At 49.7% G+C, this 12,631-nt stretch overlaps 1 protein-coding gene across 1 annotated transcript; it reads right to left on the bottom strand.

The window, feature by feature from the left end:
• Positions 1 to 547: 547 nt before the first annotated feature.
• Positions 548 to 12,318, bottom strand: LOC142823222 (killer cell lectin-like receptor subfamily B member 1B allele C). The gene is made up of 6 exons (XM_075913842.1): positions 10,520 to 12,318; positions 5,824 to 5,922; positions 5,298 to 5,447; positions 2,145 to 2,299; positions 1,193 to 1,305; positions 548 to 804 (listed from the first exon to the last, which is right to left on the bottom strand). The coding sequence occupies exons 1-6, from the start codon at positions 10,602 to 10,604 to the stop codon at positions 678 to 680; spliced, it is 729 nt and encodes a 242-aa protein (XP_075769957.1). The 5' UTR covers positions 10,605 to 12,318; the 3' UTR covers positions 548 to 677.
• Positions 12,319 to 12,631: the final 313 nt, after the last annotated feature.

Genomic DNA, 12,631 nt, shown 5'->3' on the forward strand with positions numbered 1-12,631 from the left:
TGGTTTGGGGAGCAGGACCATTTTGTCAGACCCAATGGTGCACCGGTTTCTCAAGGGATTGGATAGGGATTACCCTCAGGTCGCGAGCCCTTGCCCTCGTGGGACCTAAATCCGGTTTTCCCAAGGCTCATGGGCCTCCCCTTTGAGCTGTTGTCCACATGTTCCCTTCTGCACCTTTCCTGGAAGCTGTCCTTGGTGGCCATTACCTTGGCCAGGTGAGTGTCAGAACTCAGGACTTTAATGGTGGACCCCCTGTATATCGTCTTTTTTAAGGATAAGGGCAGGCTGCGCTCCCACCCTGCCTTTTTGCCCAAGGTGGTTTCTTATTTGCACAGCCACCAGGATATTTTTCTCCCTGTTTTTTACCTGAAGCCCTGAAACTGCATTTTTGGGGAGAAATAAAGTATTCATTGGAACCTCCTAACCCCCACTTGTGATGTCACTTCACTAGTTCTCCCTGTACCTTAATCTTCCAGCCTAGACAGGACCTGAATTTCAAATGCAAGAAAGGTTTTTCTGGCTCTCTTTAGACACCTTATAAAAGGGCCCGGGGGAGGGGCTAGCCCATTTGTTCTTTTTGAAGCTTTACATTCTTCATATTCATCATTCATGTGACAGACAGAAACTAAAGAAGATTTTTGTTTGCACAGAGATGACATCAGTGAGTGTGTTTCTCTCTATACCAGGAAAGCGTCTTTTTCACAAATCCATTTAGATGCAGCACTGCAGCTCTCAAAATGAATCTCATATGCTTTTATCACCCCACAGCTGGTATTTCCCTTAGGGGGATGTACTGCCTTGAACCTGAGAAATAACATAAACAAATTCCTGTTTAGAACATTTGAACAAGATTTTTAACAGCTTTTCCTCATTCTGACACCTTTCTTGAATTAACTGCTGAATTGTTCCTTATAGAGCCCTGATTGATAAAACACTCCCTATCCTATGACCCTGTAGTAGCAGCTGTTTGGCTGGGTCTATTTCTGGAAACATGGGTCCATATTACCAAGCCCACCCAGCAGGATTAGCTCAACTGCTGATGGAAGCCATGGAATGAAGCTCAGGATTCATCTCTTTATGGCTAGTGCTTCACATTCCTCCTGCGTGTATGTAGCCTCTGCTCTCACCAGTGCTGAAAAGCAACAACTCCCCCTGCACACCTTATATGGACCCAGCAGATAAAGCCACTCACAGTGTTGTATTTAACAGGGAGCCGTCCGTCCAAGTCCAATTCCTTGTGGGGGATGTACTGGTTAGTCCAAGCCAGACCTCATTTGTGTCTTTGGAATTCGTTTGAATGAAAGTCTGTAAATGACACAGAAGGGGGTAAGGAGGATGAAGTGGTTAAGGTGCTAGCCAGAGATGCTGGGAGCTGGGTTTAGTTCCCCACTCCTCCTCTAGGCCTACTGACAGCAGTTCCAGGCCCCAGGCTCTATAGACAGTGGGCCCTGGGAAGGGATGTGTCACGGGGATCACTTTGAGATTGTCACCCAATGGGCTGATCATACCACTGAGCCTTCCTACCTGCCCACTGGGATACCCTGTCTCACTGTCCTTCTGGGCCAAAAGCCCTGATCTACCCTAGCCCAGGCACAGAGTTGGAGTAATGACCCCCCAGCACAGTAAAGGTGGGTCTACACAGCAGGGCATAACTCAAAATAAGCGATGGAAATTAAGCTACGTCAATTGTGTAGCTTATTTCAAAATAACTTATTTTGAAATTGGGAGCATCTACAAAGCTCTTATTTAGAAATAGAGCACTCTTCCTCCGACTTCCCTTAGGGTATGTCTACACTAGCCTCCTAGTTCGAACTAGGGAGGCTAATGTAGGCATTCGAAGTTGCAAATCAAGCCCGGGATTTAAATATCGCACACTTGCTTTGCATCTTCCCGGCTGGTTGCTGGGAAATTTACAAGTCAGGACTAACTGCCCATGTCTATACGCAGCAGGGACCCGGTAGTTCGAAATAAAGCCCTAGTTTTATAAAGCGCAGGTTCTGTGCGGGTGGTAGCCTTAACCTTCATTTCCTTGCCTTTTCACTTGTGTGGGTGTTACTAGAGCAACCCTGACAGACACAGCACAGGGGTTTTGTGTGTTAACTCTTACTAGCAATGCTCACATCCCCAGGACACATTTTATTTACCATCTCGGCCTGATCCCGGATCACTAGCAGTCGAGAGCCCCTCCCTGAACAGTCATCACGGCTCTCGTTCCAGGGAGTTCTATTTTTAGACACCCAGTAGCACTTGTCCCGGTGCAGCAGCCAGTCTGGGGGGCAGAGCTTGCACCCTGGTCCCTCTGGAGGGGTAAATGGAAACGCGTCATGGAGCTGGAAGTTCTGAACTTCATTGAACTTGTGCACAGGCTCAACATTTCCAGTAGCCCCATTGCCGGGGCTTTGTTTGAAGGCAGGTCCCATAACCAATTCGCAGCTGTGGGCCAGGAAGGAGGGTGCTGGTGTGGTTTGTGAGCTGTGAGTAACAGCACCGGCCTGTGCAGGTCAGGCTCAGCTGGAATTCTCCTTCACTCCCTCCCATCAGCTGCTGCAGGGTTCCTGTGTCCCACTGAACAGCCATTGTGGTTTGCACTCCAGGTAACACGGCCTGTGCAAAGCTAAAAGAACTTCATTTAGGTCACAAAGTCAAAGTTGGAAACGCCACGTTCATGGCTGCCCATGCGGCTGTCACTCAGCCTGACTGTGGGTTATTCCTGTGCAGGGAATGTTTGTTTGGGGACCCATCATGGACATGGGCACCAGATCAGTGTACACACAGAATAAGGCAGCAGCCATGGGAGACAAACAGTAAGTAACCGTGTAATTGAGACTGTATCCCAAGGCACAAATAAATGGGGGCTGGATTATGGTTGTGCGGGTGACTGTAAATCTGCCATTTCCTCACTTTCAGGAGTTTGGCTTTGTAACCGTCCTGCACACAGTCGTGCTTCAGTTTCTTAAAAAAAGTAAATTAAAATACAGCAATTCTATTATATGCAACGGGAATAACTTCCCCTTCCTAAACCAGTAGCACGGTTTAGACCTGGCTCAGCACCATGCTCACTGCTATCACTCAGGGCTGGTGGGTGACTTGGAGAATCTGTTCTCATGAGGGCAGGAAGCCGGGGGTAGGTGCTCAGTGGGAGCCCGGCCAGCTCTGCCTTCCTCCCCAGTAGGAGCTTCTGCCCCATGTAGTGTCCCTGGAGGCAACAGACCACTGGGGCCATGTGCTGGCAGGGCTTGCAAGTTTTTTGCAGCCTGGGCACCAGGAATATTAGTGGTCCAGCTCCAGCAAAGTTTCAGACTGTGTCTCACTCTGGCCTCACTTGCTGCCTCTGTGTGCTCACCCCCATGCATCCCCCAACTTCACCTGCTGCCCCTGGGAGATTTAAAATGTCTCCAGATGCCCCCGCCATCTACAGCATAGCTGGGCTAAAGCAACTTCCTGCCATCTCTGGCTCCGTGCACAGCTGCCAGCGTGTCCGTATAGCTCCTGGGTGGAAAGGAAGCTTTGTCTCCACAAATTGTCCCTCCCCCCGGGCACCCCTGTGGCCAATGGGAGCTAACGAGGTGGTGCCTGTGGGGAAAAGCACACGGAGGCCTCCCGGACTCCCCCTGCCTAGGAGCTGCTGCCAGAGGGCAATGCCCCCAGGTAAGCGCTGCACTCCTGCACCTCCTACCCCATCACAGACCCTGTAATCCTAACCCTCTTCTGCCCCCCCTCCCCCGCCCCGCTCCTTTGCCCAGCCCAGAGCCTGCATCCAGCATCTAAACTCCCTCGCAGAACCTTAGGCACATGTTGGGGGCGGGGACTTTGAGTGGAGGAGGGGTGCAGGGATTCTGGACCCCACCAAAATTTCTACAAACTTGCTGCCCCTGTGTGCTGGGTGAGGGAGAACATGGCCCAGAACTCACCCCCTTCCCCACCTCTATGGGTAGCCCCCAGTGCAGAGTGAGCTGTGGAGAAATCCCTGTAATATTATACTTTGTATTAAGATCTTGTCCTTTTAGATCTATCTTTGTTAAGTGTTCTTATAGACTCTCTGTAACATTTCTCCTATAGCTTTGTATTAAGATATATAGATCTTGTAAGATAAAAATGTCTTTTGAGATCTCTCCCCTTTTCTTGATTGCCCTGTTGAAATGAATGAGGTGTGAATGGAGAATGAAAGGTGAGCATCTCCAGCAGTAGTTGCCAGGGTGGTGAAGGTCTGGGAGCCAGATACAAGACAATACCAGTGAAGTGAACTCATTAAGAAGACTGGACATACAGACACCTTGGGAGTAAAGCAAGTGCCTGCCCTTGGAAGAACTCTCTTTGAAGCAGTATTAGGAAAGGCGAGGTGATTACTAATTGGCTGCAAGAGAGGGATAAATAGGAGGCATCTTGCAGAGGGACCCCGGGTTTTCATCTTGTCTACATGGGAGCATCGATCCAGATCTGCAGAAGCCTGGCTCCATTCCCTCCCTCCCTCTCCATCTAACTCACCTGGCCAGTACAGTTAGGGGGAGCAACTATTGGTAACAACAAGATGGAGTGTGCTTGTGTACGTGTGTGTATGAGTGAGTGAGAGAGAGAGAGAGAGAGAGAGAGACTGCATGAGTGTAATGTATCATATACATATGATAAGTATTGATTGATCTATGTATGTTCAATAAATGTGGCATGTTGCCTTATCCCCCTGAAAAAGATCTTTTAAGCACAGCATAGCTGCCATACCAGGGTGAGCCCAGCATTTCTGACTGTTCATGCTGTTACGGGTGTCGTGCTGCAGAGTCTTCCTGAGCATCAGAAGCCAGAGGGGAAATGGCGACTCTTCAGAGTCCACATCTCAGCAAATCCTGCATGGCATTTCCTGGCTCAAAGAAAGCCTGTTTCATCAGCCCGACGGTTCCCCTCATCCCGTATTCCCAAGGCCTGGTTTGAATAATGGAAGTGTAAAAGCTTCTCAAAGGTACCACAGGACCCGTTTACAATGGGAGAAGCAGGGAAACTAAACAGGAGTTGCTGCCAGCTGCCCTAAGTATTTTGTAGCAATAGGGTATTTATTGTGTAACTCTCACACCTTCCCGTGTAGTGGCACTGAGACCACTAAAAGATTCATGAGTCTGCTCTACAGACTCAGCTAAGGCCTTGTGGCTTTTAGCTCATGCAGTGGAATCTCATATGTCTAATTTCAGAAGTCCCAGGTTTGATCCCACCCACCAATCTCGTTTTATTGCAGTAGTTTGTGTCATTACCCCAAGAGACCAGTAGGTGGTACTGCAGTGCAAGGCACAGCTGAGAAGGAGGTGAGGTACCTGCTGAGTTGCTGGGAGATGATTCACACACAAATTGTTTCAGGCGGGACTGAAAATCTGTCAGGTTACAGCTGCCGTTGCATTGAGGGATGAGTCTCTCCCCAGTACTGTTGTTCTCCAGGCAATTCAGACACCGTCTGGGCTGAAAAACTTCAGAACAGCATGAGCATGAATGGCAGCTACTGCTCTGGGATCAGCCGCCCATCACATACTGCAGCTTTCACATTCAGAACTGGGCCAGGGAGATAGAACATGAGAGAAGATGAGAGACTATTGCATTTATTGCACAGCGCTCGGTGTCTCCCACTCTGCCCTGCTCACTGATTGCAGTGAAGCTCTAGGAGAGGGCTCACATGGGGTTCGTGTATCAAGCTCCAACTTTGTCCTGTAAATGTCCTATTAATCCTGTTTTGGTGCTAGTGACGTGTCTGGGATTTTATTCACAAGAGCGTTGGAATCAGAAATGCAGGAGATGGGGAAATTTCGAGGTGTTGCATTTGGCACAAATTAATTTGGAGGTGCTTACCCCAAATGCCCCTCAGAATCACAGATACCACCTGGACGAGGAACCAAGCTGCTCCCAGCCGCAGAGCGAGCCGATGCCAGCAGGGGCACGGAGGATGATCTGTAAGAGGCAGAGTCTGGTGAAAGATCTTCAGCACATAGAGCAAGGACTAACGGATGTGCATGTGCATCACCCATCAATGGATATTTATATTCCTCCTGACATACCAGGAATAGTTTAAAGCCTGTCAGTTAAGAGCTACATCATGCTGAGGGCACCCTGGTGATGAAAGAGAAAAATACTGCCAAAGTGAAGAAAATACTAACAAATTCCTACTGTCAATTATGTCACAACATGGTTCTAGTCCTCTTAGAGTGGTGTGTATCTGACCACGTTACATATCAAAGCTTTGCTTCAATCCCTTTTAAGTGCAGTTTGCTGCAGTCTTTTCATGATGATCTAACAATCCCTTAGTGTATGTCTACACTACAAAGTTAATTCGAACTAACAGACGTTAGTTCGAATTAACTTTGATAGGCGCTACACTAGCAAACCGCTAGTTCAGACTTAATTCGAAGTAGCGGAGCGCTTAATTCGAACTAGGTAAACCTCATTCCACGAGGACTAACGCCTAGTTCGAATTAGCTAGTTCGAATTAAGGGCTGTGTAGACCCTTAATTGGAACTAGTGGGAGGCTAGCCCTCCCCAGCTTTCCCTGGTGGCCACTCTGGGCACCACCAGGGAAACTTGTCTGCCCCCCTCCCGGCCCCGGAGCCCTTAAAGGGGCACGGGCTGGCTACAGTGTCCATGCCAGGTGCAAGCCTGCCAGCACCCAGCCAGCAGACCCTGCACCTGGCATGGCTCGAGCCAGCCACCCGCTGCCACCAGCCCTCCGCCTCTTCCCGGGACCAGGCTGGCGGCTCCCAGGAGCCTGCCCAGGTCCGCAAGAGGCGGGCACCCGCCTGGTCTAGTGCAGACATCGTGGACCTCATCCATGACCTCCGCACTAGGCACAGGAAGGTGGCCGGCTAAGGCAGGAGAGCTGCCAGCCTGGCCACCCAGGAGCAGGTGTGCATGAAAATCAAGAGGGTCCACTGAGACCCCCGACCCTGAGCCCTGAGCTTAGAATGGCCGAACTGGGACAGACCAAAGGGCCGAACTGGGACAGACCAAAGGTCCATCTAGCCCAGTAGCCTGTCTGCCGACAGCGGCCAACCCTAGGGACACTGGAGGGGATGGACCGAAGACAATAACCAAGCCATTTGTCTCGTGCCATCCCTCTCCAGCCTGCCACAAACTTTGGGCAGGGACACCACTCCTACCCCCTGGCTAATAGCACTCCATGGACCCAACCTCCATGACTTGATCTCACTTCCTTTAAACTCTGTTCTAGTTCTAGCCTTCACAGCCTCCTGCAGCAAGGAGTTCCACAGGTTGACTCTTTGCTTTGTGAAGAACAACTTTCTGTTACTAGTTTGAAGCCTGCTCCCCATTCCTTTCCTTTGGTGTCCTCTAGTCCTTCTATTATGGGCACTAATGAAGAACTTTTCTGTATGCACCCTCTCCACCCCACTCATGCTTTTATAGACCTCTATCATATCCCCCCTCCGTCTCCTCTTTTCTAAGCTGAAAAGTCCCAGTCTCTTTAGCCTCTCTTCATATGGGACCTGTTCCAAACCCCTCATCATTGTAGTTGCCCTCCCCTCTCCCACCCTCTCTCTTCCCCTCTCCCACACTCTCTCTTCCCCTCTCCCACCTCCTTTTCCCAGTCTCCCCCAGTTTTGTTCAATAAAGAGAGATACTATTTTTGAACACAATTGTTCTTTATTTTGTACATCAGGAAGGGGGCTAGAGAGGGGTAAGTGGAAGGAGGTGAGGGAGGAATGGGGTACAAGCCCCCGATGGGGAGGACTGGGCTGGCTCTGCGGGTTTCTGGGGGTGGAAGCTCTCCTGCAGCCCCCCAATTGTCCCCTTTCCCCAGATGGCAGCCTGCGGGAAGTGCAGCCGGTCTGATGGCCAAGTGCTGTGATGTGCCCAGTGTGGGTACTCTGGGCAATCCAAGCCAGGACTGCTTTGCAAGTGGGGCACCCCTGAGAACTGTCTGTCGGGGTGGGGGTCAGGTCCCTTTAAGCACAGCCCTCGGCTACCCTGAGACAGCAGCTCCACGCTCTAAGTCCTCATCTGATGCCCTGCCGGCACTGCTTCCGGCCATCCTTAACCCCGGTTCAGGGTCCACTTAATGTGGACATGCTAGTTCGAATTAAAAAAACTCTAATTCGAACTAGTTTTTTAGTCTGGATGCGTTAGTTCGAATTAGCTTAGTTCGAATTAACTAATTCGAACTAAGTTAGTTCGAATTAGTGCAGTAGTGTAGACATACCCTTAGTGACTGGAATGCCCAGCCTTTTGCTATTCTAAATTGCCTGCTTCTCTCATTACAAATCCATGCTGGCTGTTATCTATCAGCTTATCATCTTCCAGATATTTGCAGATGAATTCCTTAATTATTTGCTTCATTATCATTCCTGGCACAGAAGTTAAGCTGACTCGTTTGTAGTTTCCTGGCTTGTTCTTATTTCCCTTCTTATAGATGGGCATTATATTGCCCTTTTCCGGTCTTCTGGAATCTCTCTCAACTTCCATGACTTTTCAATGATGGTAGCTAATGGCTCAGATACCCTCTCTATCAGCTCGAGTATTCTAGGATGCATTTCATCAAGCCCTGGTGACTTGAAGACGCCTAACTTTTCTAACTAACCTTTAACTTGTTCTTTTCCTATTTTAACTTCTAAACCTACCCCATTTCCTCTAGCATTTACTGTGTTAGGCATCCCATCCCCATCAATCTTCTTGGTGTAAACCGAAACAAAGATGTTGTTAAGCACTTCTGCCATTTCCAAGTTTCCTGTTGTTGTAATTGTGTGACAATATACCTAGCACCTTGGATGGGATTACTCTGGGGGTGGCTAACCCAAGAGATGCTGCTATTTTTAGTACAGTAGCTCATATGGGCTACCATAGATATAGCTCCCCCAACTGAGCTCACTTCTTTAGCCCCGGTGTAGACGTACGGCAAAATTCTGCCACACCCCATTAGCTCCAGGTCTTGTCTGGCAACTTGAAACAAGTTGGAGCTCACTTATATACTCCCAGACACCCAGAACTGCCATCATAGGATATGCAAAATCAGGCCCTTTCAACCTCAGCTTCTGCTGCGTATTGCCTCCTGGCCCAAGGAGGCAATAGGGACCTGTTTGTATTGCACTGTGAAAAGTTTCATTCCAGGACGTGACCATGAGGCATTTACTGGTGTCTGATTTTATAACTCTGAGGTCGGAGGGATGCTTCTGTAGGAGAACTGAACCAGAAGACCCAAATATAGAAAGGAGAAAAGGCTCTGAAGAGCTGTATATTACAGCACTCACAGGGGAGAAGATAACTAGCTCAGCTCTAGATGGAGTTTGAGCACAGTTCTTGCTCCTGTATAGATACAGTAAATCCAGAGTGACTGACATAATTCATCTAGTGACATTCTTCAGCTTTGAAGCCTACGACCAACCTCCTTTCCAGATCAGGAGTATATTATACACCAGCCTAGCACTGAACCTTGTGGCAGCCTCCTGCTAAGTTATTGTTACAATGAAACTGACTACTAAGTCCTACTACTTCTTTCCTGTCTCCTGCAAGTCTCAATTCCCAGCTAGTAGTTTCTGAATACCAGCGGCTTGTCTACACAGGGAAATTGACCAGATGGTTTTTCCCAAATAGCTCTCTATATGCTCTATTTCAATTAAAATCACTTTATTCCAGAATAAGCAGTGCACTTTCAAAGCAGAGTAATTATTTCTGAAAAAAATCACTTTTAAAATCACTGTCCTGGTCAATGTATCTATATATACGAGTCCTTATTTTCCTTAATAACTTCTTGTGAGGGACTTTATCAAAAGCTCTTTGAAAGTCAGGAGACTGGTGCAGTCGTGTGAGAACAAGAGTATCTGTATTATGAGCACTTGGAATTACACTGGCATATTGTGCATCCAAAATCTAATGTTTGCTTCCTTTTCTGTTTACACATGGGTGCTATAGTACCCCATTAATTTGATCAACTCTACCACCTGTTATGTCCGGGGTTCTGACTCCATTCCAGTTCACCGGCTTGTTGCTTTGATACTTCTCGCATTTGTGGACAGACTTTTACAAGTTTCACTTTTAACCATCGGCCTGTTTTTATTTAAATCTTTTGATGCCCGTTTGCATCATTTACATTTTTGATCTTATCCTGCACAGCCTCCCAAGTAGCATCCCTGTATGTCCTGTCTTTTATTGGATCTTGCACCCCTGATATTACTAACATCCCCAATGGACAGATGTCTCACCTTAGAGAAGGCTCCTCCACACTCGTTAGCATTCCCCCAGCTCCTACCGTAAATAATCTTCCCAACTCCTACTTACTGCATATGCCAAAAGTCTGCTCCCACTCTAGTTAAGGCAGAGTCCAGCCTTTCTGTGCAATCTCTCTTCCACCAGATAGCCCCACCCTCACTTTGTCACCTCTAGCCAACGCCCCCTGCAGTTCTCTGTGCCGTCACTGGCATGTCACATTGGCACATCCAGAATTCCCATTCACAAGTGATATTTCCCCTTGGCACCTCCCTGCAAAGTACCATGTAAAGGTAGAGTCGGGAATGGACTCCCAGAGAGACAGTGAGTCACTTACCTTGGGTCTCAGGTTGACGTGAGCACTCTGCTGTTCTCACCTTTGGGCGAAGGTGTAATGACGTATAACCCTCTTCATCCTCCATTAGCCAGGCTTTTCCCGGCTGTGAATCCTTTTCAGCAGGTACTCAGAGGAGGGAACAGAACAGCTAGTGACTGACCGCCAGGCTCTGCAGCTCAGGGCTCACCTCCCAAAGCAGCACAGACCCTCCCCATGAGAAACCACAGGAAGTGCAGGCTCTGAACTCAAGTGACACCCAACTCTTCCACCTTCCCCACACACATCTGAGCCCATCATTAGACCCTGCTAGCTTCTCTGCTGACAGTGCTTAAACTAGGTTAGAAAAAAAAATAGTACGAGCTAATGCTTGCTGAGAAGAGAGGAGAAGAGTTATGGGGAAGAGGGTAAATGGGGTTGGGTGGTAGAGAAAAAAAAGAGAACGGGGGGGAGGCATGGGACACAGGTAAGGGAGAAGAGGTGGGGTGTAGAGGAGAGGGAAAATGGGAGGGAGGGACGAGGGTGAATGGCAGGGAGTTGGGGGAGAATAAGGCTGGAGCATCTATCACCTCCATGTTTTCCCCTCTCACGGGTTTGCCAGGATCTGGAGGGAGCTGTCCCCTCAGAGGAGAGAAGTTCCCTCTCCCTACCCACTGTGTGCACCAAGGTTGGAGGGTTTCTCCCTCCTTTTCTGTGAGCCAGCGACCAGGGGGCCTTTCCCCTCTGGGGTGCCTGAGCTGCTCTTCATAACCTCCTATGTTTGACTGGGTCCTGGGGCGCCTCTGCTACTCCAACAGGGATCTGACCCTCCCATGGGAACTAGGTTCTGGGGCCCTGTCTGTCTGGTGGTGTCTTTGCCTTTCTCCCCACCCTTCTTGGATCTGGGGAAACCTCTTTTGTCTGCAGGGTCTGAGCTTTTCCTCCTATTCCCATATGGGTCAGGGTCTGTCCCTACAGGGGAGGCTGAGGAAAGACTCGGTGGCTGATGGGTTTGTTGGGCTGTGAAATTGTCTCTCATAGGCGGGAGAGCTGAGGCCCTGTGGCTGGGCACACTTAGGATCAGGCAGGTCAGAGCCCTGGTGGAAGGGCTGTAGGGAATGAGCCGGACCTGGGTTTCCATAGGGAGATGGTTAGTCATGGCACTGAGGGATTTTCTTACATTTGGTTTCTGTGGCAGCAAAGAGCTTTTGTTCCATCTGGCATCATCTGCCCTCAGGTTTACTCATGGGCATCAGAGAGGCCCATGGACACAAGTTGGTCTGGCAGGCCTGTCTAGCACTGCGGGCGCAGGAGATGAAGAGAGAGGAAAGGGAGGAGTGTTAGAGGCAAAACAGCCTGCAGTACTGCCCATGGCTGAGTGGGTTGGGTTACCTCACCACCCCAGCTGTATCCAATCTAATCGGTGGGACCATCTCCCCTGGCATCACTCAACCTACACACACTGCTCAGTGCCTGGCTCCTAAGGCTGAGGGAGTCTCAGGGGAGGTGTCAGGGTTGAATCTCTCTAAGCCTGGGGGGAAAGGACCCCAGGGCTCTGCCATCAGAGCGGAGGTTGCAGCAGAAGGAAGGGGGCAGACTCCAGCCGGGGGCATTGAGGCTCAAGAGTATAAAGCAGGCAGCAGGGAGCGAGGAACTGCTGGGATCTGCCTGGCACTAACAGGGAGAGGGTCTTGCTGCTGGAGAGGGGAGGATCATAGAGCTTGTTCTTTCCTTTACTATAGCTATTAATAACAGAGAGAACTGATGTGGAAGGAGGAGCTAGAAAAACGGGGTTCAGTGGGGGGACAGACTGGCAGTCAGGTATGGGGGTCTGCAAGAGTGGGGTTCTGTGTGTGGGACACAGACTGGCAGTTAGTCAGAGATATGGGGGAAGGGCTGTAAAAGGGGAGTCTGGAGACGGACTGGCAGTTAGTGGGGAACGTGGGGGAGGGGCTGGCAGAGGGGGGCTCTGTCCATGGGGCACAAACGGGCAGTGGGGGAGGGGTTGGCAGAGGGGGGCTCTGTCCGTGAGGCACAAACTGGCAGTGGGTCAGGGCCGTGGGGCGGGGGGAGGTTCCTGTGAAGCAGTGGGGGGTGGAAATGTATCTGGGGGAGGTAACTGCCATCAGTGCAGAG

This window comes from Pelodiscus sinensis, chromosome 32 (genome assembly GCF_049634645.1).
Source record: "Pelodiscus sinensis isolate JC-2024 chromosome 32, ASM4963464v1, whole genome shotgun sequence".
In the NCBI taxonomy this organism is placed as follows: domain Eukaryota; kingdom Metazoa; phylum Chordata; order Testudines; family Trionychidae; genus Pelodiscus; species Pelodiscus sinensis.

Excerpts from the sequence above, each read along its gene's own strand:
- LOC142823222 (XM_075913842.1), bottom strand. The coding sequence starts at position 10,604 with ATGGAGGATGAAGAGGGTTATACGTCATTACACCTTCGCCCAAAGGTG. Across the intron at positions 2,300-5,297 it reads ATCTCCCAGCAACTCAGCAG|AGGGACCAGGGTGCAAGCTC; the intron begins GTACCTCACCTC and ends TTACCCCTCCAG. Across the intron at positions 1,306-2,144 it reads TCCGGGATCAGGCCGAGATG|ACTTTCATTCAAACGAATTC; the intron begins GTAAATAAAATG and ends TGTCATTTACAG.